At 43.0% G+C, this 26861-nt stretch overlaps 1 protein-coding gene across 2 annotated transcripts in view; it reads right to left on the reverse strand.

Annotated features, from left to right (window-relative positions):
* SLC24A4 (solute carrier family 24 member 4) overlaps nucleotides 1-26861 on the reverse strand; it is an 873854-nt gene that overhangs the window by 317367 nt on the left and 529626 nt on the right. For both annotated transcript variants that reach the window (XM_069637921.1, XM_069637920.1), the window contains exon 5: nucleotides 142-226. In XM_069637921.1, coding sequence (XP_069494022.1) covers nucleotides 142-226 — 85 coding nt within the window. The remainder of the gene's footprint in view (nucleotides 1-141; nucleotides 227-26861) is intronic.

Genomic DNA, 26861 nt, shown 5'->3' on the forward strand with positions numbered 1-26861 from the left:
GGAAATAAGAACACCTTGGAACTCCGAACGGATCTTATATTGTCTGAGTGGTAATGGCAGGTACTGACCGGCAGCACCTCTGCCTGCCGCACTAGGCGAAATTATGACACCATACTGCACTTAAAACAAATCGCGATTTACCTATAACTGATGCAAAAAGCTCTGGCGTTGAACTTCCAGCCGCCATGAATGTGGCGCCCGCCACATCTTCACTCAGATGCAGCCTCTATAAAACAAAAGAATTAGAAACATTAAAAACTATTCAATATTCACGCAAGGTACTCTGTCGTAGTGACAGATGTGTGTGATCATGATAAATATGAAATAATATGTAGATATGCACACAATCTACAGTGTTGGCCAGCGTTAGTGTATGGTAGGGCACTTAATAAGATTAATGGCCACTGTTAGACCAGGGAATTTAATAATGTCAGTGGCCTGTGTCGATATAAACAAGGCCATTCAATTAGCGGCTAGTGTTCATGTAAACCAGGGCCTTTAATATGGCAGTGGCCCGTGTTGATGTAAACTACGGCATTCAATTAGTGGCTAGTGTTCATGTAAACCAGGGCATTTAATGTGGTTAGTGGCCCGTATCGATGTAACCCAAGGCATTCCACTAGTTGCTGGTGTTCATGTAACCAGGGCATTTAATGTGGTTAGTGGCCTGTGTCGATGTAAACTATGGCATTCAATTAGTGGCTAGTGTTCATGTAAACCAGGGCATTTAAAGTGGTTAGTGGCCTGTGTCGATTTAACCAGGGAATTCCATTAGTGGCTAGTGTTCATGTAAACCAGGGCATTTAATGTGGTCAGTGGCCCGTGTCGATGTAAACTACGGCATTCAATTAGTGGCTAGTGTTCATGTAAACCAGGGCATTTAAAGTGGTTAGTGGCCTGTGTCGATTTAACCAGGGAATTCCATTAGTGGCTAGTGTTCATGTAAACCAGGGCATTTAATGTGGTTAGTGGCCCGTGTCGATGTAAGCCAGGCCATTCAAGTAGTGGCTAGTGTTCATGTAAACCAGGGCCTTTAATATGGTTAGTGACCCGTGTCGATTGTAAACTACGGCATATATTGAGAAGACCAGTGGTCAGTGGTGATGTAACCCAGGCTCCTGGTGCTAAATATTTCCTTACATTAGAGGGATCACCCCACCCAAGCTTGGGCATAGATATGGGGTTGCTATTCAATGCTTGTGTAAAGAATGGGGTGATTGATCAGCGCTGGTGCGGCTCCTGGCATCTGCACCCAGTGCTGGAGTTACCCAGAGGATCCCAGCTCAGTGTTAGTGTGACCCAGACAAGAGATGCTAAATCTTGCCAACCACAGGGGCTAGGGCCAAACCTTCCTATTAGTAATTGTCGATCAAAACAGGTTCATTTGGGAATAAAATCCACCAGACACATACAAATCCACATTTCATATTATGGCACATACTGTATAAAATCAAATTCAAAGATAAAATCTAGTGCATCGTTAAAACAAGTCTACAGTGCACAGACTATCCAGCAGTGACGAGATAAATCCATTGTTATAGAGTGTTATGGTTAAATAAACCATGGGAATCATGTAATTTCCAGCAGCATCATTTGCCCCTTCCTTGCCAGTAAGGATTTCTGTGATTAACTCATATCATAAAACACATTCTCAGTTAAACACATTGGGCCTGATTCATGGAATTCCTTGCACGGTTCACAGTGACTTTTCACGCTGAAAAGTGACTTTGCACTTTACGAAATACACGCATTGCCAGAATAATCCTTTCTCAGCTTAAATGCCTGCCTGGGATATAACAGAAAGGCCCAGTGGCACAGGGTGAATTGGCTGAGAGAAGAACACGTAGGGGCCGATTCATGGAATATTTGCACGATTCAAAGTGACTTTGCACTGTCGACACAAACCCTGATTCATGAAACCGCGCAAAGTGTATTTTTGCCGGGCAAAGTCAGTGCATGGTCATTTTTGCAGTACAAAATGACTTTGCACGGTTTCCTGGCCCTGCTACCTTTTCTAAAGATTGGAAAAATAACTGCTGTTTTCCCTGAGGCAGGGATTCTGCCCGTCTACAGAATTGCATTAAAAGTGATGGTGAGGAGAGGGGCCCAGAACTCAATTAGACCTTGATGTAGATCAGCAGGGATTGCATCCGGGCCTGGGGAACTATTAGGTGCCCGATTGAGAATTGCTATCGTCACCTCTTCCAGCAAAACATCTAACAAAGAATCCAGTTGGGGGGTGTGCCCCTTCCTAAGCGGTTACTCCGTAAAGTATAGAAAAATACTCTGTCCATGCCCTGTCCTCCACACTTGTCTGAATACCCTTTAGCAAGGGTTTAGGCAACGGGTCCGTTCGGCACAAGGTCTCACAATTATTTGTAATCATTCGTGGTGGAGGCCCCCAACACATCCTCCCAAGCCAACTGCTCCAGCTGGTGTCCAGATAAAGTTTCGAAAACAAAAGGATCGAATGCAAAAGGTGAGAGTGCATTCGAGCGAAAACCAAAGGTTTGAAAAAAAATTTTAAAAAGTGTTTTTTTTTTTTTGCTCTAGTTTAGCTTTAAAAGAGTGTTTTTACACCAAAAATGGGGGCTTGGGAGGGGGACCCCCCAACAAAATAAAAATAAACGTTGATTCTTTTTTTCGGTCGGATTGACTCAACCCTTTTGTCATTCGATCCTTTTGATTTGGTACTATGACCTATAACCGCTCCAGCTCTCATATAATGTTTGTGTTGTTTGCCACTTGGTAGCTGCTAGGGTTAATAAAGACATTATTGACTAGCCCTAGTGTAAAGAAAGGGATTAGTATTTTATTAAGTGCACTTGAGCCTATATTCTGGTTGCAAAGCAGCTCCTTACATCAATAGTGGGGTCACAAGCGTGTATCGCCCTTGGTGGACTGGAGAGGGTGGCCACCAAGAGGGATCTGGGGCTGGGTGTATTCAAGAGCAGCGTATTTTAGATGGAATGATATGATATGATAAATCGTGCTCCTCGAAGAAAACAGTTGTGACGTTGTTTCTGAATTGCATAATGGTGCTAGCGCAGGGGATATTGATAATGATTTGTTATTTATATAGCGCCTTTATCCAAAGCGCTTTACAGAGCAAATATTTACATACAATATCACCCAACTGAAAATGGTACTCTTTTATCGACCTCGGAAGGATGAAAGGCTGAGTTGGCCTTGCCTGGAATCGAACCTCCGACCTGCAGATCATGCTCAGATCATACTAGCGAGCGCTCAAACCGCAGAGCTATAAAAAGGAGGTGGGTGCCACATAGTTTGGGGCATAGCCTATGAATGCTTGTTACCGACCTATTTCTTTTTTGCATCTATGCATCCCTGTGCATCCAGGTCCTAAATTCTATGGATGCGCTGACAACCATAGATGGCAGCCTTACCAGGTAGGAGGAGGCGGCATGCAAGGTAACAGCTGGCGCCTGCTTGTAGGCATAGCCAGTAATGTTGTAGGTGCGTGGGCACTGTGTGGTCATATTTGCAGAGACCTTTGGTTAGGAGGCAGCAGCCTGGAGCACCATTTTCATAGGCGTCTGGAAGGTTATGGGAAGGCATAAAGTTTATTCATCGACAGCCCATTTTTCAATTTTTGTTCCCCCCCAAAAAATTCTAAAAAAACTCATCAAAAAATATATGGAGGCGTGGGCAAGGGTATATAAGGAGTGGTGGGAGGGAATAGGGTAAAATTAATAGGGGAGGGGGATTTGGGCACGGACCCCCAAAAATAAAAAAATACAATTTCAATGAGGTTTTTCGAGAAAATAAAATTCAGAAAAAACCATCGGAAAAAAGACTGTCGATGAAGGAACATAGAACTAGCAGGAAGGTCGTGAGCAAGGTTTTTTCTGTGCGCAGGTGAGATAGGACCAGGACCTGCGCGGTGGATCTAAAGCTGACGCCTGGTTGCAAGGAATTTATTTGTGAGAGGAGATGTACTTGTCACCATATTCTGTATTGTTCATTTTATGTGTTTTGAAGAGGAGGTGCATGTCTAGGTGGAACCCCAAAGACTTGAGCTAGGGTGATATTTTCAGGCAGAGCTGTGTATCATCTGCATATTAGTGGATGTTTTTGTTTAGGCTGGTGAAGAAGATTCCCATGAGCTATGCATAGACGTTGAGGATCATAGGGAAATCGAGGGAGCCCTGCGGCACTTCACAGGTTGAGGGTAGAGCTGGGGGTCTGGTGGAATCTCTCTATACATTGAAGGCCTTCTAGGCAGAGTAAGACTCTACCTGCAGACTGGGTGCTGTCAAACATCACCAAATGTGACCCGGAGTCGCAATCAGACGTCTGCATCCACAATCCCTTGTTTCCAGAAGCATGGAAAAATACAAACATGTATACAAGGATAACAATTCCACCATATTACAAATACTATATGCTCCCACTACATTACCTGTAATCACTATACACACATTAGTATTGTGGTGGGTGTGGCCAGTGGCCAGATTCTTGGAGGCATGGCCATGCCCCCAAGAATCTGGCCACTGGCCTCACACACCACAATAGAATTAAACCATATAACAATCATGTACAATACACCTTCAAATAAGAAAACTCACCCTGAACGCCCTGAAATTGAAATGATTCCGCGGACACCAATAACGACCGCAGACTCAGCAGCATCTGCTTATCCTTTTTTCACCTATAAAACAGCTCCATAACATCTTTATTGCACTCCCCTACCCTTTCTATGCCCTCTTTCAACCATTAAATAACCCCAAAAGTGTTTCCCAAACTGTTCGCTCATGGCATTGCCTGCTGACTACCGTGGTGTCCATGGACTGAGTGGCACCGGCGCCCACTTTTTTCACTTATAAAAACAGCTCTATATCATCTCTGTTACATCCCTGGCCACTTTTTCCAGACCCTCTTTCAACCACCAAATAACCCCAAAAGTGTTGTCCAGGCTTTATCCCCACGGAACTATCCGCCGCGCATACAATGATTGGCCCTGACATGTCTGCGGACCCCGAATCATGAATTATGTTCACGGTACCGGACCCAGATATCACATTTTTTACCTACTTTTTGGCCATTTTAAAAAAGAACGCCTGGACAGATTTACACCAAATTTACAAAACCACGCTCTTGGGACCAAACTGCCACTTCTGCTGTAAATCTGGTGAAAATCAGTCCAGTGGTTTGGCCTGTAGGCATGAGCAAAACATTTTTTCCATGGCATCTGAGGATTTCCACACATTTTCGGACCCCCCCTTATAACTTTGCCCCCCAAACGAAACTGCACCAAACTTCGCAGAATCATTCCAAGGGGGCCATATACTCCATAAAGTCAATTTCAGCCAAGTCACACATTCGACAATGCCACCTAGTGGCCATCGCTGGAAGTTCACCTCCAGTTCTGAGCCACAACAGCAAGGCATTGTGGGTATGTGCATTAGCTCAAATGTAAACCTACCAATGGCTACTAGGAGGCTCTGTGGAATGTGTTTCTTGGCTCAAAAGGACTGTCCTACTTTCACATTTCAGGTGAAAGACTTTTTTTCAAAACTTTTTAAATCCACCATAACTTTCTTGGTGTTGTGTGTGTGTGTGTATATATTACACGCTAAACTCATAGGAAGACCACTTTTTGGGAGGCTTATAACTTCGCTCCCCATGGATGAATCCTCACCAAACTTTGCAAGAAAAGTATACGGCCCGCTCTGCAAAGTTTGGTGAGGTTTCGTCCAGGGGGCAAAGGTATAGGGGGCTCCCAAAAAATGTTTTTCTCCATAGATTGAGTGGAGAAAAACTTTGCTCACGCCTACAGCTGAAACTGCTGGACAGATGTTCACTAAATTTGCGGCAGGAGCTGCGGCTTAGTCCCAAAAGCGTGCTTTTGTAAATTTGGTGGAATCTGTTTGAGTAGTTTTTTTTTAAATGACCAAAAAGTAGGTAAAAAAATATAGTGTAAGCTGTGTCTGGTCCGCGGACTAATTTCCCTGTTTGGTCCATGGACTGTACTCTGATTAGCTTAGGAGGCAACATGCTGTCCGCGGACATCGGACGCGCCCACTGATTGGATGGTGAAAAGCGTGAAGTGCGCCAGATTTTGGAAACACCACCCATCATGGATTCACGACTTCGGCCGCTGTCCACGGACATCGCAGTAAAAACATATTAAAAAACAAAACATTGCACTTGTCAAATTTATGAAATAATCTCTGTGGAGGTGAGGGATGATGAGGATAGGATGGGATATTGCTGCAAGAAACAAAAACAACAGGTGTTTATCGCCTTAAAAGTCTGGGAACAGTCCTGTGAAGTTCGCGGACACCTCTGCATTACCGGGGTTGGTGAAAGGCAGTTCTTGGGATGGCTTATAACGTTGGCGCCACTTAATGAAACTGCATGAAATTTTGCAATTATATTACTGACCTGATTCCGAATAAATTTGCAAGGTTTGGTGGGATTCTGTCAAGAGGAGGGCAAAATTAGAGGGGGGTCCCAAAATAATGTAAAGGCTTATAAATGAGGTGCCATTTGACGAATTTACACTTAATTTGACAAACTGATATTAGATCTAGATATAAAGGCCTACCTCTTGCCCCATTGGCTGCCGGCAAGCGAAGCCGGCCCCCTCCCTCCGGGGCTCACGAGAGGCTAAGCCAGCACTTGCCCTGTGCCTGCACAGCAGTCCCCCCACCCACCCGAGGAGCAGAAGCTCTGGACCATGTCCGTTCAGGAGCAGAGGACCAACGAATGCATCAGCTGTCTTGAGGCATAAGCGTACCTATTTATGATAAGTGCTTTTGCTCCGGCGAAATTTCTCCAAAAATGCGTATTGTGCCCGCGCTCAGCTGCTTGTGAGCCTTCTTTGCCTATTTTGAATGTGGAGGCTCTGTCCACACTGCCCTGCACCACAAAGCCCACAACCAAGCCACTCGCCGCCATTGTAACCCACGAGGCTCTCTGCCACTCCAAGATGGCCGCGCCCTGAATTCAGCATCCGCATCTGCCGAATCCAGAACTCCAGCAGCCAGCTGATTGGCTGCCGGGCCTACCTCTTGGCCCATTGGCTGCCGGCAGGCGAAGCCGGCCCCCTCCCTCCAAGGCCCACGAGAGGCAAGGCCAGCACCTGTTTTGTGCCTGTTCGGTGCCGTGACTGCCGTCTGCCAGACCCCCTGGCCCTCTTCAGATAAGGTACTCTTGCATCCCTCGTCAGCCACCAAACTGCCACAGTAGTCCAAATTTGCCTCAATGTACCTATGTGTGATCATGTTTTTTCCTCATGAACTATTGGTCCTGCCTATGCCTATGCAGCCTGACCGCTATGACCATGCCCCTACACTGAGCCACGTGCACTGCCAGAATTGCATTTAGCCTATCTATGATTGCATTTAGCCTATCTATGATTGCATTGACTAGCCCAGAGGTGCTTTGCGCCCAGAATTGCATTTAGCCTATCTATGATTGCATTGACTAGCCCAGAGGTGCTTTGCGCCCAGAATTGCATTTAGCCTATCTATGATTGCATTTATCTATGATTGCATTTAGCCTATCTATGATTGCATTTAGCCTATCTATGATTGCATTGACTAGCCTAGAGGTGCCTTGCTCCCAGAATTGCATTTAGCCTATCTATGATTGTATTGACTAGCCTAGAGGTGCTTTGCGCCCAGAATTGCATTTAGCCTATCTATGATTGCATTTATCTATGATTGCATTTAGCCTATCTATGATTGCATTTAGCCTATCTATGATTGCATTGACTAGCCTAGAGGTGCTTTGCGCCCACAATTGCATTTAGCCTATCTATGATTGTATTGACTAGCCTAGAGGTGCCTTGCTCCCAGAATTGCATTTAACCCATCTGTGGTGTGCTACTGCCCCTGTACTCATACTACTGCTCTCTCATACCCAGGTGCTTCACGATTGTATGCAAACTGCCAACAACCACCTTGAAACTCCCCTATCCCACCTACGCACAATGTATCTCCATACGCTCTATACTGTGCTACTTAGATCACTTCTTTATATTATGAATACCCAATACCCGACCATGTTACCAAACTCACTTTCACACGAGTCCCTACCGAATTCTCACAAACCAACTGATATGATCTCTGTACCCTGCACTGTCCTCCAGAGAAACCGCAAACTACGTGCCAGGCTCCCAAGGCTTTATGACCCTTTAACCAAATCAGCCCATAGCAAGGCTACTACCAGCCTTCACAGCCCCTCCCAGCACCCTCTTCAACTAAACAGTAGACTCTATCGTGAACCAATTCACGCCCAGAAAGACACGCATAAACCCACACTAACACTTCTAAAACCAATACAATTCGAGACCAAGGGAGCACTGATAAACGCCCGCTCCATGGTGGCCCACGCTACAGACATTGCCGACCTACTCCACAATGAAGACTTGGACTTCTTAGCCGTCACTGAATCCTGGCTACATCCAACTGCAGGCCCCGCAATTATGTTAGCCTTACCAGAGGACTACACGCTACTAAGACTCGATCGTACCACCTCTCGAGGCGGAGGTCTTGCCATTATAGCAAAAACAAAATTCCCTCTGACCATTGAGTCACCAGCCAACATAGAATCTTGTGAATCCTTAACTGCAAAGCTATCCTTATCTAATACACAATCCATCTCCATTCACCTCATTTACCGACCACCTGGCCCCTTAGAATCTTTTGAAGAAGACCTCACAAACATCCTATCAAATAAACTTAAGACCTCCTCACAAAGTATCGTATTAGGTGACTTTAACCTTGGTTTTAGCGACCCCACAGATGCTAACGCCACAATAACTAATAATACTTTAGAGGAACTAGGCTTTACCCAAAAAATCACAGAGCCCACTCACACCAAATGCAGAACCCTGGACTGGCTAGCTGTGCACAATTTCCCAGTCTTGATCTCTTCTATACTCCCACAGCCCTGGACAGACCACTACTTGATCTCGTTCACCCTAGAGGCGACACCAGCGCAAATTGACAGTATAGCTCCAGCTGTTCAGACTAGAAATAAAAAGAACATCACCCCTGAAAATTTGATCCCTTTAATCGCACCGACCTTGAATGCCATTCCGGACCACACAGATCCCTCAATGATGGTAGACATATATAATAGAGCCATGCTCTCTTCTCTTGATGCCATAGCCCCACTGAAGTTAAAAAAAAGCAAACCCAGAAAACATATCAATGCCTGATTTTCTCCTCATCTTAAAGCCCTCAGACAAGAAAAGAGACACTATGAAAAAATCTGGAGATCACTCCCCTCAGAAAGAAAAATTTGAGTAAACTATCCTCTCACTACAAAAAAGAAATCATCCTGGCCAAACAAACGTCCTACAGTACTCGAATCTCACAAGCCAAATCCAACACTAGAGAGCTCTTTACAATACTAAAAGAGGTTGAATCTCCCATCCAAGCTCCTGACTTGTGCCTCAAGGACAAAAATTGGTGCACAGGCATACAAAATGCCTTAGCTAACAAAATCTCCTCTCTCAAGACTAAGATAAACATTAAAAAAGATTCCCTTCTCTCTTCTACCAAACCCAGTATCCCCACCCCTAAAAAGAGACACCCTACTCAGACACACCCCCCTGTGCATATTCCCCACTTTAACTTCCACAGAGTATCTACTAAAGAGGTAGAAAAGGTCATCCTCACCCTCAAATCTTCGAATTGCCATGGGGTCCTATGCCCCGCACAATTGATAAAGGATGCGGCTCGTGATCTCGCACCATTTATTACCAAACTAATAAATGCGTCATTCACATCAGGCAGCGTACCTAACAATCTCAAACAATCTTGGGTCCTCCCCCTGCTTAAAAAACCGAATCTAGATCCCTCTACTCCCACCAATTACCGTCCCATCACTACAGTACCATTCCTTCTTAAAATCCTCGACACAATAGCATACTAACAAATCCAACATTACCTTGAGCACTTCCATCTCTTAGGAGTCAGACAATCGGGCTTCAGGCCTCAACACGGCACCGAAACCGCACTCATAGATCTCAAGGCACAGATAGATGAGCTGAGATCAGGGTAAAGTGGCACTACTGCTTCTTCTTGATCTCTCGGCTGCATTCGACCTGGTCGACCACGAGATCCTATGCGACCACCTTCAAAAAGCCGCCCACTTTTCTCAAGAGGCAACTGACTGGATCCAATCCTTTCTAAACAACCGCACGATGAGAGTCTTCTCCCTACTAGCAGCAGCCGACCCAACACCCATCACCTGTGGCGTACCTCAGGGATCTTGCGTCTCCCCGACCCTGTACAACATCTTCACGAAGCCCCTTTTTGATGATCTAGACGGTCTGGGTATCACCTACACTAACTATGCCGATGATACACAGATCCTCATCCCGTTGACGGGGGATTATGACAAGGATTTGGCCTTCGTCAACAAAGTGTACCTCATCATCCAGGCATGGATGGCCTCACACGGTCTATGCCTGAATGATGACAAAACAGAACTCCTCATTCTAGGGTCCTCACATAACCTGAACAAACTAGACCAAAACTACTCCTCCTTCATAATTGACAACAATAAGATCACGGTAGCCAAGGAGGTAAAAACCCTTGGCTTCTACCTAGACTCCACTCTCACCTTTAAAAAACAAGTTAATGCTATGGCATCCGCCACATCTTACACATGCAAACTCATCAGAGCAGCCAAACCTTTTCTCTCACCGTCTAACTGTATCACCCTAGCCAGGGCTCTGATCTTGTCCAAGTTGGACTATTGCAACGCACTTTATGTAGGAGGCAACAAATATATCACGAACAAAATTCAGATCCTTCAAAATAATGCCCTAAGAGCGGCCCTCAATATCCCAAAGAAAACCCACATCTCTGATACTAGAAGGTCTGTCAACCGGCTTTCCACCAAAGACAAAATATTCCTCAAATCGGTTTCCCTGACCCACAAATGCCTCCACCAAGCAGCCCCTCAATACCTTATCTCTAGATTCACCAGACCCACCTCTGCTCGCCCCTCTAGAATGACCAATTCCAATCTCCTCCTGGTGCCAAGGTTTAAGCGTTCTATGTCGGGTGGGAACAGCTTTGCGGTTAAAGTAGCACAATATTGGAACTCCCTTCCACCTCCTTGCAGGGAGGACCTCCCCTACCACCTATTCAGAACTAAGACCATCCATTGGCTCAAGATTCATGACACCTAACAAGCTCTCTTGCTGCCCTGACACTCCACTACTATGATTGTAAATATGTATATTTAGGTTGCCAACTGATCAGTGCAGATACCTTGTCACTAGACAACCGTTGTATTGTATATAGTATTGCCTATGTTGTATACTTCTGTAACCCATGCCTCTTCGGCGCGCGTTGTTTCTTTTTGGCGTGTCCAGCATTGTAACCACGGCTGGACTTCTTTGCCCTGTATGTAACCAAGCTTTGCAATCCTCTTGTTGCCCCTGCGCCTTGCTACCCCTTTGGGGTTAGGTGCCCAATATAAATAAATAAAATACAAATAAATGTTTTTGCAAAATTTGGTGGGATTTTGTCAAGAAAGGGCAAAATTAGAGGGTGGCCCAACATATTGTAAAGGCCTATAAATGTGGTGCCATTTGACAAATCTACACAAAGGTTTGCAAAACGATTATAGATCTAGATATCAATGTTTTCGTAAAGTCTGAATGGATTTTGTCAAGTGGGCCTAGGTCATATGACTATTGTATGTGCATACCTTTGACACTTTTGAAAAAAATAAAACATGGGTGGATTTCCAGCAAACTTATGTAAGGAGCATTAGCAAGGACCTAAAAGCATGGTTTTGCAAATGTGCCCGTTGTTTTATTTCTTGACAAGTTTCATAATGTAGGTACAAGAAATAGTGATATACCTTTGGTGACTGAGGTGTAGCCTGTGGCCATGGGCAGTTGTAAGATTATCCAGGTCATGGAATAAGGTCATGATCCGGACACTGGCACTGGCCATGACCACGAGGGACAACACATGGGGTTAAAGTGGCCATGTCCACCTGGGACTGGCTTTGTGGTAAAGTTATTCGAAATTGGGGGATAAGTTTGAGAGGAAAGAAAAATGTGCTTGTGGTAATATGGTCATAGGGTTTTCTTTTTGCCTTCTGCAGGCTGTCATGGAAAGCAAAGAGGGGCCCTGGATGGAACCCCTGCCTTCCCTTTCCATGGTGGCCATCTTGGAAAAGGATTTTCCTTCCTACACCGGGACGCCTACCCGGTGTAGGAAGAAAAATCCTTTTTGTAGCACCCGGGATTCCCACTTTGGGAACTTAGGGTGCTAATGGCCTTCATCCCTCATTACAGGGGCTGGAATGGGGGATAATGGGTCCGTCTAATCGCCCCAATATTTTAGAGGAAATGCGCTCTTGTGCAAAGACAGAAAAGCTCACACGAGGGACAGGAGCCGTGGAAGAGGTTGCGAAAGAGGCTCTGGGGAAGGCATGGGAAACGCAGTAGAACAAACAAGCACGGAAGGGACATAGGGAACAACACGCTTTGGAGGGCGTGGCAAGAATAAGACCCCACATCATCCATGCAGATCATTAATTTGCCCAATCATGTACTCACTCAAGAACAATCACATTTCTTAAGCTTGGGGCTCAATTTCTGCCCATCTGTGAGTTTAAATTATAACCAAACAAGGCTGGATTTTGACTTTGTGAACGTTTTAAATTGTAATGACTTAAACCTGAGCTTTACTGAAACACATAGCTCAACAGAAGTGGTATGTTTGGATGTTCATGTCAACATCACTTGTGACGACATTAGTACATCGGTTTACCGCAAGCCAACAGGTGCTAATGTCCCCTTGGTGGCTTCTAGCAATTATCCATCCGCATGAATAAACAATATACCTTACAGTGAATTTATTCACTTTAGGCGTAACTGCTCAGATGTCAGTAAGTAAATTTAACAATGAGTGCTCTATTGCTGCTCCTAGTTTCATCTCTAGATGTTATTCCAAAACAGTGATCGAAAGGGCTTTTTAAATCGTGACACTTTACTTGATAATTTCAAAAGCAGAAAACACCATGTTGAAGACACCGAAGCCATGAAACTGATTTTGACGTATTGTCCAGATTCTCGCTACATTCGAAACATCATATTTAAGCATTGGCACATTCTAAAAGTAGATAAAGATCTATCTGAACTTTTACTAATATGCCCCAATATTACTTACAGCGGATCACGGTCCTTGAGAGATACATTGGTGTTAAGCTATTTGCCCCCTGTTAGAGAACCAAAACACACATATGGGATTTTTCAAGTGTCAGAAATGTAAAGTGTGTCAATATGCAGTATCGCAATCAGAGTTTTTACACCCTGTTTTACGAACGAGTTATACCATTTGCTCAAACATAACATGTGAAACTGAATTTGTGATTTATTTCTTGAGTTGCCCTTGTAAAAAGTGGTACGTGGGCAGCACCACTTGCAAATTAAAAAACAGGATTTTGCAGCACATGAAGGCCATCAAAAACAAGGATTTCTCATACCCTATTGCTAAACGTTTTGATGAACACCATGGTGGCAGTTCGATTGATTTTTCCTTCTTCGGTTTAATTCATGTACCAAGTCACCCGAGAGGAGGTGATAGAACATTGAAATTGCATCAACAGGAGACTAAACTCATCATTGATTTTGAAACAAAGGCTCTGCTAGGACACAACATCGATGAGGAACTGTTAACTTTTATTGGTGTTTAATTTTGATAATGCATTTTTGAGATTGTAACTGCAGTTTTTTAAAATGCTTCGGATACTTTAAAAAAATGGAATTATGGGAATTCTAAATGTGTATTCCATTGCCTTGTGAGTGTTTATGAGGGTTACCTATGTGTTTGATTATTTTATTACTTGACAACATCTATTGGCACACCAGTTTACCCCATTGTTTGTGTTTTTCCTACATCTCTAGGCTATTTTAACTCAATATTGTGTGTCTCTGTTAATTTCCTTCCACATTTTGAGTTCATACAGCGAGATTATCCGCTGCTTGGTGATTGAACGATATATGTTTTAATCAGAATCAGTTGTATTTTATTTCTCATGCATTTTTGCACCTTGAGAGTACTGTGTGAATTAAGTTTTTGACTTTTATAATCCGACACTATGCACTCTATTATACGCAATGTTGCCCAATTGCTTATTTGCACAGTGCAGTAATTAAGCATGTGACTTATAGAGTCAGGCACCATACACTTTATTATGCACATCTTTGCACAATTGCTGATATGCACTGAAGCAGATATGTGCACCTTTAATTGCAACTTTGCACTACTGATGATTTGCACAGTTCATTGACCATAGATGTCTCAGGTCCAACACAGGAACTCATGTGGCTGTTTTAGTCAGATGATTTGCACTATTTCCTGACTCATAGCCCAATTTACCTCTTAAAAATGTCAATTTCTTGTGCTGTTTGATATTGTCTTCATGGGCTATCAGATTGGCATCTATACTGGCTCTTAGTTTATTCCCAGCATCAGTAGTTTGAACATCCTTGAGCTTCTTTCCAGTGTCATCAATTTGTATTATGAAAGCCACACAATCTGATCTGGCGTATTTCACCAGTAGTGTCGCTGATCCACATTCTTCAAGCATCGCTGGATCTTGCTCCACAAAGGAAGGCGTGATCAAAATTCTCAGACCTCTCGGGATTCTCCCTACATCCAAATCATTTTGCAATGCAATCTCTTCCCAACATTTGGAAATCTCTTTCTTTTGCAGTTTCTGCAATTGCTGTAAATATTTATTTTCTGTTTCCTCGTGCAATGCAATTTCACCTGTAACTGCAGGTTTAGGAAGGACTAACACTTGATTTTCATCAAATAATAATGCCTGCGATTGGCTCGCTGCCGAAACTTGTAGCCACCATTATAAGCACAGGGCTGAATTGGACGAGCAAGATGGTAATGCTCCACTGAATAAAGTTTGTCGTAAACTCCAGGTAATGGGTTGAAGGAGGCAGAGGAATGAAAATCATTTTTTACAAAAAAATACTTAATTACATAGCCATAATTTGAGCAGTACTTGGAGTTACTGGAGAAAGAACTAAGTCAAGAAGAACTTTTGGCAGCCTAATTGGCAAAAGAGACTCCAGAGGGCAGTCAAGATTCTGCAGATGAATGAGACACAGGAGATCAGTAATGACGTGCACGCTAGGTTGCAGCAAAGGACTTGCTGAGCACTCACCTCTAGCTATATATATATATATATATATGCAAATTAAAAAAGGTCAATACATTCAATCAACGTGTGTGCATTAATATAAAAGATCACTGGAAACAAGAGGACAATGTTAAGGTTAGAATAAGAATTTGAATGAATTTGACTAGTCCAGCACTGAGCAAGACTTTCAGCGCAAAGAAACATGAGGTTAACTATGCCTAGCTACAGTACTCTTCCGGGTTTAGAGTCCACTTTTGCAATACAAAACTTGAACCTCTGTTGCCTTCTCATAAGGTACATAACATACGCCATGTTTTGATTTTTAGAACAATATCAAAGTTATGCTTCACATCAGAGTATCAGACTACCATGTTTCCAGCTGCCTTTTAAAATTGTTGGTCTAGAATGCAGCCCACTTCGATAACAAAACAGAAAAATGCTAATCATTTGTGCCCATTGAAATGCCTGCACAGTATCTGGTGAGCTGCCAATCTCACACAGAACAAGGAAAGGCTGGGCCCAGACACAGTCCCATCTTGGGCAGGGATCTCCAGAGGCAGGAAAGAACTTGGATTTTGTGTTGGGCAGCCTAATTCGTTATTTTGAGAGATGCTGGACAGGAGAAACATAAATAAAATAAAAACAAGGCGCATATAAACAAAACAAATGGTTGCATTTTATTGATGTGCCTGAGTTTTGAAATAAACTCAGGAACAGTTAGTCCCTCTGCAAAGCCTGTCAAGGAATAACATTGATGAAGTTTGCTGGAGTCTTAAACAATGCTCGTTACTTGATACAGTAAAAAGATGTATAACCTACATGCCGGAGCGGCTCATCATTTATTAATTCCTGCACTCTCAGCGCTGGGAACTGGAGCCTTTGGTGGGAAATGATAGCCCTCGCCTTCATCTACTTGACAAAAATGGTGACTGGCAGGGTAATAATGATGCTGTATAAAGGTTTGTATGGACAATCTACCTGCAGTTGACGAGTGTCAATTGTGTTCACAGAATGCTGGGTTATATCTCATTGGGATGAGCCCCGAGAAACAGGGATATGCATAAAGCCTGCAGGGAACAGGTCCAACTCCTGTGTGGGGATCTGCTAAGCCACTCATGCTTCAAAGTCTATAAAATTAGCACTACCCAATCCGCCTTAATAGTTCTAGTAGAAATCTTTAAAAGGGCACTCCCACAGATAGTAGCCACTGCATTACAGGTGTTATCGGGCTGCATTGTTTCTTGGTGCTTTTCATACTATCAGCATGGCCCCCCATTTTCTGCCACCAGAGTGCCTGGCTTGCTCATTTAGTCAGTGCAGTGATTGGCCCGACATCCACCCTGAAAGGGTCAATCAGGGCACTGGCAGGCGAAAGCCAGCCCCCTCACCAAGGCCCTGTCTGTGCCTGTCCAGGCCTTGAGGGGTCGGAGGTGCCCCCACAGCTCTTCACACTCTACCACCTCCCCGCCTTATGGACCAGCTACGCAGCATGCAGCCAGCCAGCCCACAAATTTCTGCCTCTGGTGCTTTTTCCCACCAAGAGCACCTGTGAGTGATGTCCTGGAGTTTATGCCTTCTTACAGACTCACACAAGTGTTGATTCTAGGTGTGCCGATACCATTCTGTCTTTTCCATGCCTTACTATATCCCTTTACTATATCCCTTTTCTTTAATGCCTTTTTTATTGTGGAAGCGAAATTCAATTCCTGGTGTGTTTTTAACAACCCTCCCCCCATTGAGCATTGCATTTCTGTGCTTTTTGAAAATTCAAAGACTGTTTTTTTTAACAACCCTTCACCCATAGTGTGCCTTGCATCTCTGTGATTTTGATATAATTCGAATCCTGGTGTGCTTTTAACAACCCTTCACCCCCATTGTGCATTGCATTTCTGTGCCTTTGGTGAAATTTGAATCCTGGTGTGTTTTTAACAACTCTTCACCCCCATTGTGCATTGCATTTTTGTACTTTTGGTGAAATTCGAATCCTGGTGTGTTTTTAACAACCCTACACCCTCATTGTTGGTGCTCAAGTGTTTCTATTGCATCTGTTTTCATTCATTTGATTACTAGGCTGCCTGGTGAGTTTATTGGTGCTGTGCAGCCCTTCTAGCTTCTATCCTTATCTCTCCACCACCCCATGGCACTCACCATCTCCCCTATCTATTGTAACTGCTATACTATCACCTATCTTCCCTCTCTCACAAAAACTGGAAGAAAAACATTTTAAAAAGACATCTTGACCACTAACACTGGTCTACCCATTCCAGACACCTACGTCAGTGCAACTTCCAGACAGATTGTCACGGATATCCTCTTTTCTGTCCCCTCTCCAGATCTTTGAACTCCTCATCTTTTCCCTACTCTCTCTCCTCACATATCTTTGTCCATTAATGATGGCACTAGATGGGAAATACTCTTGGCTGGCTTCTCATCATCCAGGTGTATCATTAATGTCTATCGAAATGGCAATATCATGGCTCAGGGTCCTCAACCCAACCTCCTCCTCTTCGACCAGCGATGGCCGTACCTCATCAATTTTCTTCCTACATCTGCTACTCCTTCTTCCTCTCTCTCTCTCTCTGACCCCCTCCTCCGAGTGGTGTACCACGCCCCTGTACGCCCTTGTACCCCTCATCGGAAAACTTCAAAGGCAGTGACCGGCTGTATATAGCCACACTTAATGCTCACTCTGCTATCAAACACTCTACCGACATCTGCCTCCTCCCTGAAGACCTTGACCTCGAAATCCTCACTCTCACCTTAGGCCCTTTTCAAGATCTTCTCTCGCACATACGCACCAAGGGTGGGGAAGAGAGGGCCAGGTTGGACAGGGATCGATGGCCAATCCTCACAGGGGTACGGGGATTTAAGCACGGGACAGGAAGCAGAACGTGCAGGTTTTTTGGGTGAGGTCAGGTGTTGAGGTGGAAGATGACCAAGAGACCAACAGAAGGAACACAGGAGGAGCAGCTTTTGGAGGATATTCATGCAGCAGGTGAGGTAATGGCCTACGATTGGAATTCTGCAGCGTGAGTGTGCATGTTTGGGTAGTGAGTGAGTAGAAAGCTTAATGTAAAGAATGAATGTAAATTGAAACAGGGTAAAAGGAGGGAATTTGAGTATCTGGTCGGAAGAGGAGAGTAGTAGTCAAAGGAGGAGAGTAGTAGTCAGAAAGGGAGGAAACTAATCGCAGGAGGAGTACAGTAGTGGGAGGAATAGCACAGTAGATGGAAGAGCGTAGTAGTAGGAGGAGCAGGGTAGTAGTCGGAGGAGTAGTGGGAGAAGGAGACTAGTGGTGGGAGGAGAAGAGTAATAGTCGGAGGTGATGGGTTGTAGTCAGAGGAGGAGAGTAGAGGTAGAAGGAGGGGAGTAGGAGTATGGAGAAGGATAATAGTGGAGAGTAGCAGCAGAGAAGTGGAGTAGTGAGTGGAGTCAGAGGAGAAGTAACAATAAAGGGTGTGGGCAAGAACTAGGATGAGTGGAGCATTGGAGGGAAAGAAGATTTGTCTGAGGAGAAAAGTGGAGGATGAGATAGTAAGAGTAGAAGAGAAGATGTGAGCCTGGGTGTGAGTGAACCAGCCTGAATACAATCTAGTAAGTGCAGGACACTCTCCCAATTCCCCATTAGAACACTAGCCCTGGGATAGAGTAGGGACAGTTGGAAATTCCCTCTGGGAGTTTAGATTGCCGTAACTTCGATAAGCCACCTGTAGTGTAAGGCAGCGGTTAGAGAGTAGGGGTCAACATTCGGTCGCACTAACATAGGGTCACGGTCATAAGACGAGAGAGGAACAGTCCTGGGCCCCTCACAGTAACAGATAAACCCTTGAAATGTCTATAAGACCCAGAGAATTTTCTGTGCTATCTGTGGCACAAAGTATCAATATTCATTACGTAGAAACACAGTCTTCAACTTTGAACTGTATCACTGCTCTTCAAAGCCGAAGAATGGCCTTCACGCAGGGAATTCCAGCATTGATAAGCGTTCCTCGGTGCAACTATATTTACAGGAATTGCTCAGCTTTATGCAGCTTATGCCTAAGGTTCTGAGTGAGTGTGTATGCGCTTGTGAAGGTAGGGTAAGTTGCAGTGCCTTTTGTAATCCCAGCCCACACTCCAGACCCTACTCCCCTTCCTGATGCTCCATTCCATGTATTCCTAAATCATGGGACCTGAGTGTCAGTGCAGGTACTATGTAGTTGGAGATATCTCCCCTTTCAGCACATACTCTGCAACGACCGGATGCGATTTCTTTGATATCATTCTGTGTGTTTTAATAGAGAGTGATATGTTCTACCAAGGACCTCTCGGAACTGAAGAGGAAAATGGACTGGTGTGAGTGATGTTGTGGAAAGCTGTGATCCTGTGGAATTGTGTGCGCAGGAATATTTTGTGCATCCTGTCAGTTACTGGTACTTAGAAAACAGAGGCTGCTGTGATAAGATGCCAGCTCCGCGTAGGGCGTTAGTGCCTACTTTCTATGCACTGCTGGGAGGTCACTTTGAACACTTTGGGGCAGGACTAACAACTGCATGACTCCTCATGGCCCACCAGTAAATCATAAGTGAAGCAAATGAGTAAAACTGTACCTGTCATCAAATAGGGTGGAGGGCAATTGAAGGCCGCACTCAAGTCTGTACCTTCCCTCCCGTGGAAGCTCCTGAACCCCACTGTTCCTCTCGTGAGCATCAGCCCCCAGGGAATTTGCATTCCTACTGGGCACAGGTCACACCGAAGGGGAAGTGGATAAAATAAAAAAACAACATAGGAACATCTTCTATCCAACTTGAAGACCTGTCAAGGAAAAAGTAACACTCATACGTCCTCTTCATACACTCTATTCCCCCAGCGCTATTCCTCCCGTCCATGTCTCCTCGCATACCTATGACTCCCCATGACTCCCCATCTAGTGCCTTGAGGAGTTTCATTCTTGAAATAGCTCTGGTGTTGGAGAATTGTGAATTTGTGAACTTGCACCTAAGATTCTTGTCTGACCATAAAACTCTAGCTGATCTCCTTAAATTAAACTACATACATATCCTGTCAATTGTTCAGAATATATTTTAGATGCTAAACAGTACTTCTCTCATTTGACTGTGTGCTGTGTTCTTACATGCCATCAAATATAGTGTTTCAATGAACTAAACGTTTCTTCTTTCACTAGTTTCCAAATCTCAACCTTAAACCTAAAATATATAAAGTATTTATTGAATTTGCTGGGATTCAGATTCCAGTTTGTACACAAGTGTACCTTCTCTGCGCTTATATATAGCGATCAAAATCCATCCGTTGGGCCGTTCGCGTACAGGAAACAAATAGTCACTGCCCTTCTGTTGTCATCACTGAGGAGCAATGACACGCACACGTTGCCTGAAAGCCATTGCTTGCTAAACGACATGCACACGTTGCCTGTCTTGCTTCACCCACCATGAATAGGTCAGGTGGCGTTTCTAGGTACATGCACAGATCATTTCTGACTATCCTGCTCGCCACCTCAAATATGATCATGCACACTGGCTTTCCTCTGTGCATGAAGACCACGCCTCTTCACAACAGCAGTCGAAAGAAATGTCGCCAAGACTACTACGGGTTTGTTCTTTTTCCCTTATTAGACCCTTCAGTATACTTTAGCAAAGATAACCCTCCTATATTCTAAAGTATTATTATTATTAACTCTACGTGCATTTTTTTAATCTTACTAGCCTTAAAATAGATGTTCCTAACAACAGACTTACACTAGTCTAGTAAGGAAGTGGTGTGACAAGTGGTTTCTTGTGGGACCTGAGAGAGGATCAAGGCAGGTTTTCTATAGTGGTCACTGGCAGGAGGCAGTGCCCTTACCTGAACCTACTGCTGCACCTTTTTAAAACTCATTCCTGGTGTGGAGCGGGCGTGGGAAGTAGCGTAGCAAGTGGTTTCTTGTGGGACCTACCAAACGGTCAAGGCAGTCTTTCTACAGTGCTCACTGGCAGGAAGCGGAGCCCTTACCTCGACTTTCTGCTGCATCTTTTAAAAACTCATCCCTGGCGCAGAGCGCAGCGCAGGAAGTAGCTTTACAAGTGGTTTCTTGTGTGACCTAACAGACGGTCCATGCAGTCTTTCTACATTGCTCACTGGCAGGAGGCAGAGCCCTCAGTTGGACCTTCTACTGCACCTTTTAAAAAACGAATTCCTGGCGCACAGCGCGGCACGGGAGGTGGCGTGACAAGTGGTTTCTTGTGGTTCCTTGGTGGGTCTGGGTGAGTTTGAGGGCTCCTTCTTCTCCTATAAGTGGTTGGCAGGTCTGTGAAGCCACCTAAAGTAAGTCAACTCTGTGTTGTTATTGTGTGCACGCCTGTTTTACCTGTTATTTACTGACTAGTTGTATTGTCATCAGAATCCATTCGCTACGTACCAAGGAATGCTCCACTTGTTCTTGTATTCTTGGGGCAAGCCGTAATTTTTAAAAAAAAAAGAGATTGCAGGAATCTTAACAGACATCTTGAGGCAATTTCAGCTGGAATTTTGAGCTCTATTTGCGATATGAATCAGATTCCAGAGAATGACGAAGTAAAATAACAGCATTTCTTAAGCCCTCTATAAAGGATATGTCCGATTAGTCACCCCTTACGGACATCTCAGGAGGAACTATCATAACTATAACTGATCCCAATGTATCCCTGGAGAATCCAGTTGACACTAATGAACTCTTAAATGTGTGCTTAAGGATGCAAGCAGAATCAAATGTCAGTAATTCTAAGGCTCCTGTGGGTGTTCATGTACAATGGCAAAAGACTATTCTATTACCCCTTCTAAGTTGGCTAAAACATCGGAACTCACTCAGATTGCAATTAATGCATTTGCCTCCTCACCAAGACATGAACCAAGTTTTCTGCTTCAGAGTCATCATGTATGGAAGACCTGCTATCGGAACCAGAGTTCTTGATTATACGTAAACCCTTTTTTCACTGTTTTACATCTTATATAAAGATCAACTAAATATATCAATTGATAAATATATCATATTAATGAGTTGATCAAGAAGATGATTGTTAGCAATCAACAAGCAGGTTCTAGAAAGGGTTATATTACTTTATCAAATATGTGGCCTTTAATGTATTTTATTATAACTAATGTGAAGTGTAAGACAAAAGCTTTACATATTTGTTTTATTGATTTTACAAAAGCCTTTGATATGGTTGATCGACGCATTTTATGGGATAAGATGGAAAAATGAGATTTGCATCCACAGATTTTATATTTCTTGAAAGCTTCTTATTGGGACAATAGTGTTCAAATTAGAATGAACCGGGAAGGTATGTTAAGTGACCAATTTTAGGTAAATTAAGAATTAAAACAAGGGTGTACATTGGCACCAGTATTATTATATATATATATATATATATATATATGGAAAAAAAGGAGGAAAGAGCGAATCGCACTCCCGCCGGCACAAACATGAATGCCAGGTTCAAAAGGGTTCGGAAAAAACAAACAGACACAGTATAGGAATTACTGATGTCTTTAATGTTTTGATAAGTTAAAAACCAAACGCATCGTGCAAAAAGCAAGTACACGATACATAGCAGCACATAGAAGACAGAACAACGACAGGACGCCTAGGGGCAGCAGCCTGCAAACAACGCGTTTCGCGCTATACTGAGCGCTTGGTCACGTGAGGGGGAGAAGGTTGGACAGTGTAAATACATCATCAATGATGGTCCCTCAACTATGTCGATGGCAATAGCTATTACCAATTGCAAGGGAACAGGGGCGGCCATGTTGGAAGGGAGTGTGCATATATGCTACAACCTAAAAGATTAGAGCACAGTGCTTGGCAGATACTTTTATCAATAATCAGTAGAGAAAATCTCAGACTGACCCGGGTGTTAAATTAAAGAGTACAACACCATAGTCTCTGAATTAAGCAAAAAGGGCCTCAAACATGTAAAAATACATATAAGGGGACTTGACAACATATCAATACACAGTGCATGAGATAACAGTATGATAATCGCATAGCATAAAAGATATAATGAGCCACACTCAAAATAAATAAACCAACATTAAGAAAACACCCCATATAAATGCATAGTCAGTCCAGTGAAAAAAGTCATGCCCAACACTAAAAATAGACAATGCAATACAACTGGTCAACCACGATTAGATGTAAAATCAGGTTAAAAACAGTAGGACTGGACCTAAATGTTAAAAATTAGCAGCAGGGTAATACAGCCGGCAAAATATTTTTTTAGTGCAAACAGCAGAGATAGCAGCTAAAACATCCAATGTCAATAATATAGTGCAAATGAGCAAAATAAAGCAGCAAGGCAAAAGTATGCCTATCCAACCTCCGAAATGGAGGATGTAATAAGGTGCTGGTGCATCAATCTAATAAACTGTGCAAAATTGCAAAAATTAGCAGCTAAGTCATCAAAGTGCAAGTGCAAACCATGATGTCAAAATATCTAAAGCTGAAGGCACAAACGTACTATGACAGATCCAGAACATACAGTGGACTAGAACAAAGATTTCGAAGCATTGAAGGATAATAAAGAGCAATGTCAGGAAATGAAGGGAATGACCCGAATAACTAAAACAAAGGACTACATACAAGTCCCCAGAATAAGCAAAACATAGTTGAGACAACGCTCCCCCTATTGCAAAATAATCAGCTAAAACAGACAGGTGAGACAAAATGATAAGCATAAGTGCAAGAACAGAAAAAGATCAGTCAATACCTGTGAATAAACCATCAAAAATAGAGCAGGAATACAAAAATACAGAAGTGATAAACCAGAGAGACAAAATAACCTCAACTATGGAACACATAGCATAAATGACAAGGAAAAAGCAATAATGAAAATGAAAATTACGCATAGGAACAAACTTAGGTTCCCAGAAAGGTATGCAATTCCTCGTCTACATTGTGACCTCTGGGAAATTTAGTGTCAAGATCCAAGATGAATCTAGTTTCAAGTTGTCTCAGCCTCAAAGTACGATCACCGCCCCTCGGATGAGGGGGTACATGTGCCACAGCGAAAAATGTTAATAAATTAGCATCATTGTTGTGTACAGATTTAAAATGCTTGGCCATAGGATATGTTGGATCAGAATTCTTGATGGCTCTCAGATGTTGAAGAATTCTGAGTTTTAGTTTACAGGTAGTACTGCCCACATACCAACGTCCACAAGGGCACGAAAGCACATAAACAACAAAATTAGTGTCACAATTAATAGAATGACATATCATCTGCTGGACTTGTGTGATAGGATGCAGGAAGAATTTGTTGACAATAGCATGGGCACATGCTTTACATTTCATACATTTAGTGAATCCTGTATGAGAGGCTGGAAGCCATGTATTGAAACGCTGGATCTTGCCCATAGGAGGTAGGAAACTAGACACAAGTTTGTCCCTTAGAGAGGGAGCACGTTTGTAAGTCACAGTCGGACGCTTGCCCAAAATGGGCTTCAAGTCAACATCAAGGGTAAGAACATGCCAATGTCTTGCTACAATTTTACGAATGTCATTAGACGAAGTATCAAATGTAATGATGAGTCTAGGATCATCATTTGAAACAGTTTTGGAACCAGTATCATAAATCAAGGTATCTCTAGACATGCCACGAGCTCGGAGATATGCCATTTCAATTGTTCTTTTTTGGTAACCTTGCTTCAAAAAATCCATAGCTGCTTGTGAACAATAATCATCAAAACATGCAATGTTGGAGCAATTGCGACGATATCGAATAAATTCCCCATAAGGGATTGATTTTTTGCAAGGTGTAGGATGACAGCTATTGGCATGGAGTGGCAAGCCAGTATTAGTAGATTTCTTATGTAATGCCGTACTGATACCTGAGTCATCCATCATGACGGTTACATCCAGATAAACAATTTTAGTACGGCTGTGGCATTCAGTAAAGCTGAGATTGACCTGGTTATTATTGATACTTTTAACAAATGAAAGCCAATCAGTTTCGGTGCCCTTCCAAATGATAAAAACATCGTCAATAAACCGCCACCAAGAAATAATTTGTGTCGGAAAGAAAGATAGTAATAGGTCAGAAAGGAAAGTAGCCTCCCACCACCCCATTGTGAGATTAGCATAGGATGGTGCAAAGGTACTACCCATCGCAGTCCCCCTTACTTGCCGATAGAAATGGCCTTCAAAAAGAAAAACATTGTTGTGTAGACAGAATGAAAGCATATCCAAGATCATAGTGCTGTGTCCAAGGTAATTTAAAGAACGAGTGTCCAGAAAGTATTTACATGTAGATATACCAACAATGTGGCTGATAGATGTGTACAACGAAACTACATCCAAAGTGGCCAAAAGTAAACCTTCCTCCCAAGGTATATTAGTAACGTGTTGTAGAAAATCCTTAGTATCCCTCAGGTAGGAAGGTAATATATACATACACGGCTGATCTAGAGGAAGTTTGGAAGAAATGTAGAAAATTCCCTCCACATATTTCTTATCACCCGATTGCCTGGTTGTCAGATGACGTAGTGGTCCTTGATCAAAATGCAATAGGTGTACAACATAGTGTTGTGGATTCGGAACAATATGCTAATAACCAAGGTTTAATTATAAACTTGTCTAAAACAAAAAACATGGCCATTAAGGTCAACAGGAAAAACATTACGAGATATAATTGGGCTTTTCAAAATGTTTTGCTAGAAGAAGTTGCCAGTTATGGTTACGTGGGTGCATTTATTACAAATAACATGGATAGAGAGATTTCTTCCAAAGCCATAATAAACAAATCAAATACAACATTCAAGGCCATTAGAACCTTTATTAAAACAAAAACAGGTGGTCACTCAACAAAGGGGCTGACACAAGTGTACAAAACTTGCATTGTGCCTTGCATTCTGTACAGTCTGGAGGTATTTACTGCAAAAGAAATGGCCTGGTTAAATGTGCTAGAAGATAAACTATGGATGTCCTATTTAGGGCTAGCACAGACTGTTCCTGTGCAAGCTATTTGTAGTGAATTGGATTTTATTTCCCTCTCCACACGGAAAATGATATCCACGTGTGTTCTATATGTGAATATTTTAATGAGTAAGAATCATTGTAAATCTAATGATTCATATTTTTTGGAAGATTAAGCCCTTAAAGGTACCCAACAAGCTTTAAACCCCTAGTATAAGGATATCACAGCATTCCTTTATGATATAGGATGTTCTTGCCTCACCACAGATAATCTGGCTATGAAATTTACAAAAAAGTAGCGATTTGGGATCAGAACCACTGCACCACAAATTTAGCAAGAAAGTCGACTTATTTGGAGTATACAATGCAAGCGTTTCCTGTGAATACTTTGTGTTCATATGTAAAAAATTTGCAAAATGGGATGGTGAGATGATTTATCATGTGCCGATAGGTTGAACCAACTCCAAACACTATCCAAGATTGGTGCCTGGCATGATATCCCATTTAAGGATCGTCTTTGTCGGGTGTGTAGGAATGCCACAGAGACTGCCAGACACCTATTGATTGATTGCAATGACCTTACGAAATTTTATGGGAAAGGATATATAAAATGAGTTCATGATTTACATTTTATTTATATGGACCAATGTTGGGCTTATTTAGTTACAGGTGAAAATGTGGTTATGAATTTTACTATATTTTATATGTGGCAGAAAATCCTCAAGATTTTCACATAAATGAACCTGGATTGTTTTACTAACTTGTATAC

This window comes from Ambystoma mexicanum, chromosome 14 (genome assembly GCF_040938575.1).
Source record: "Ambystoma mexicanum isolate Mex_15411 chromosome 14, UKY_AmexF1_1, whole genome shotgun sequence".
In the NCBI taxonomy this organism is placed as follows: domain Eukaryota; kingdom Metazoa; phylum Chordata; class Amphibia; order Caudata; family Ambystomatidae; genus Ambystoma; species Ambystoma mexicanum.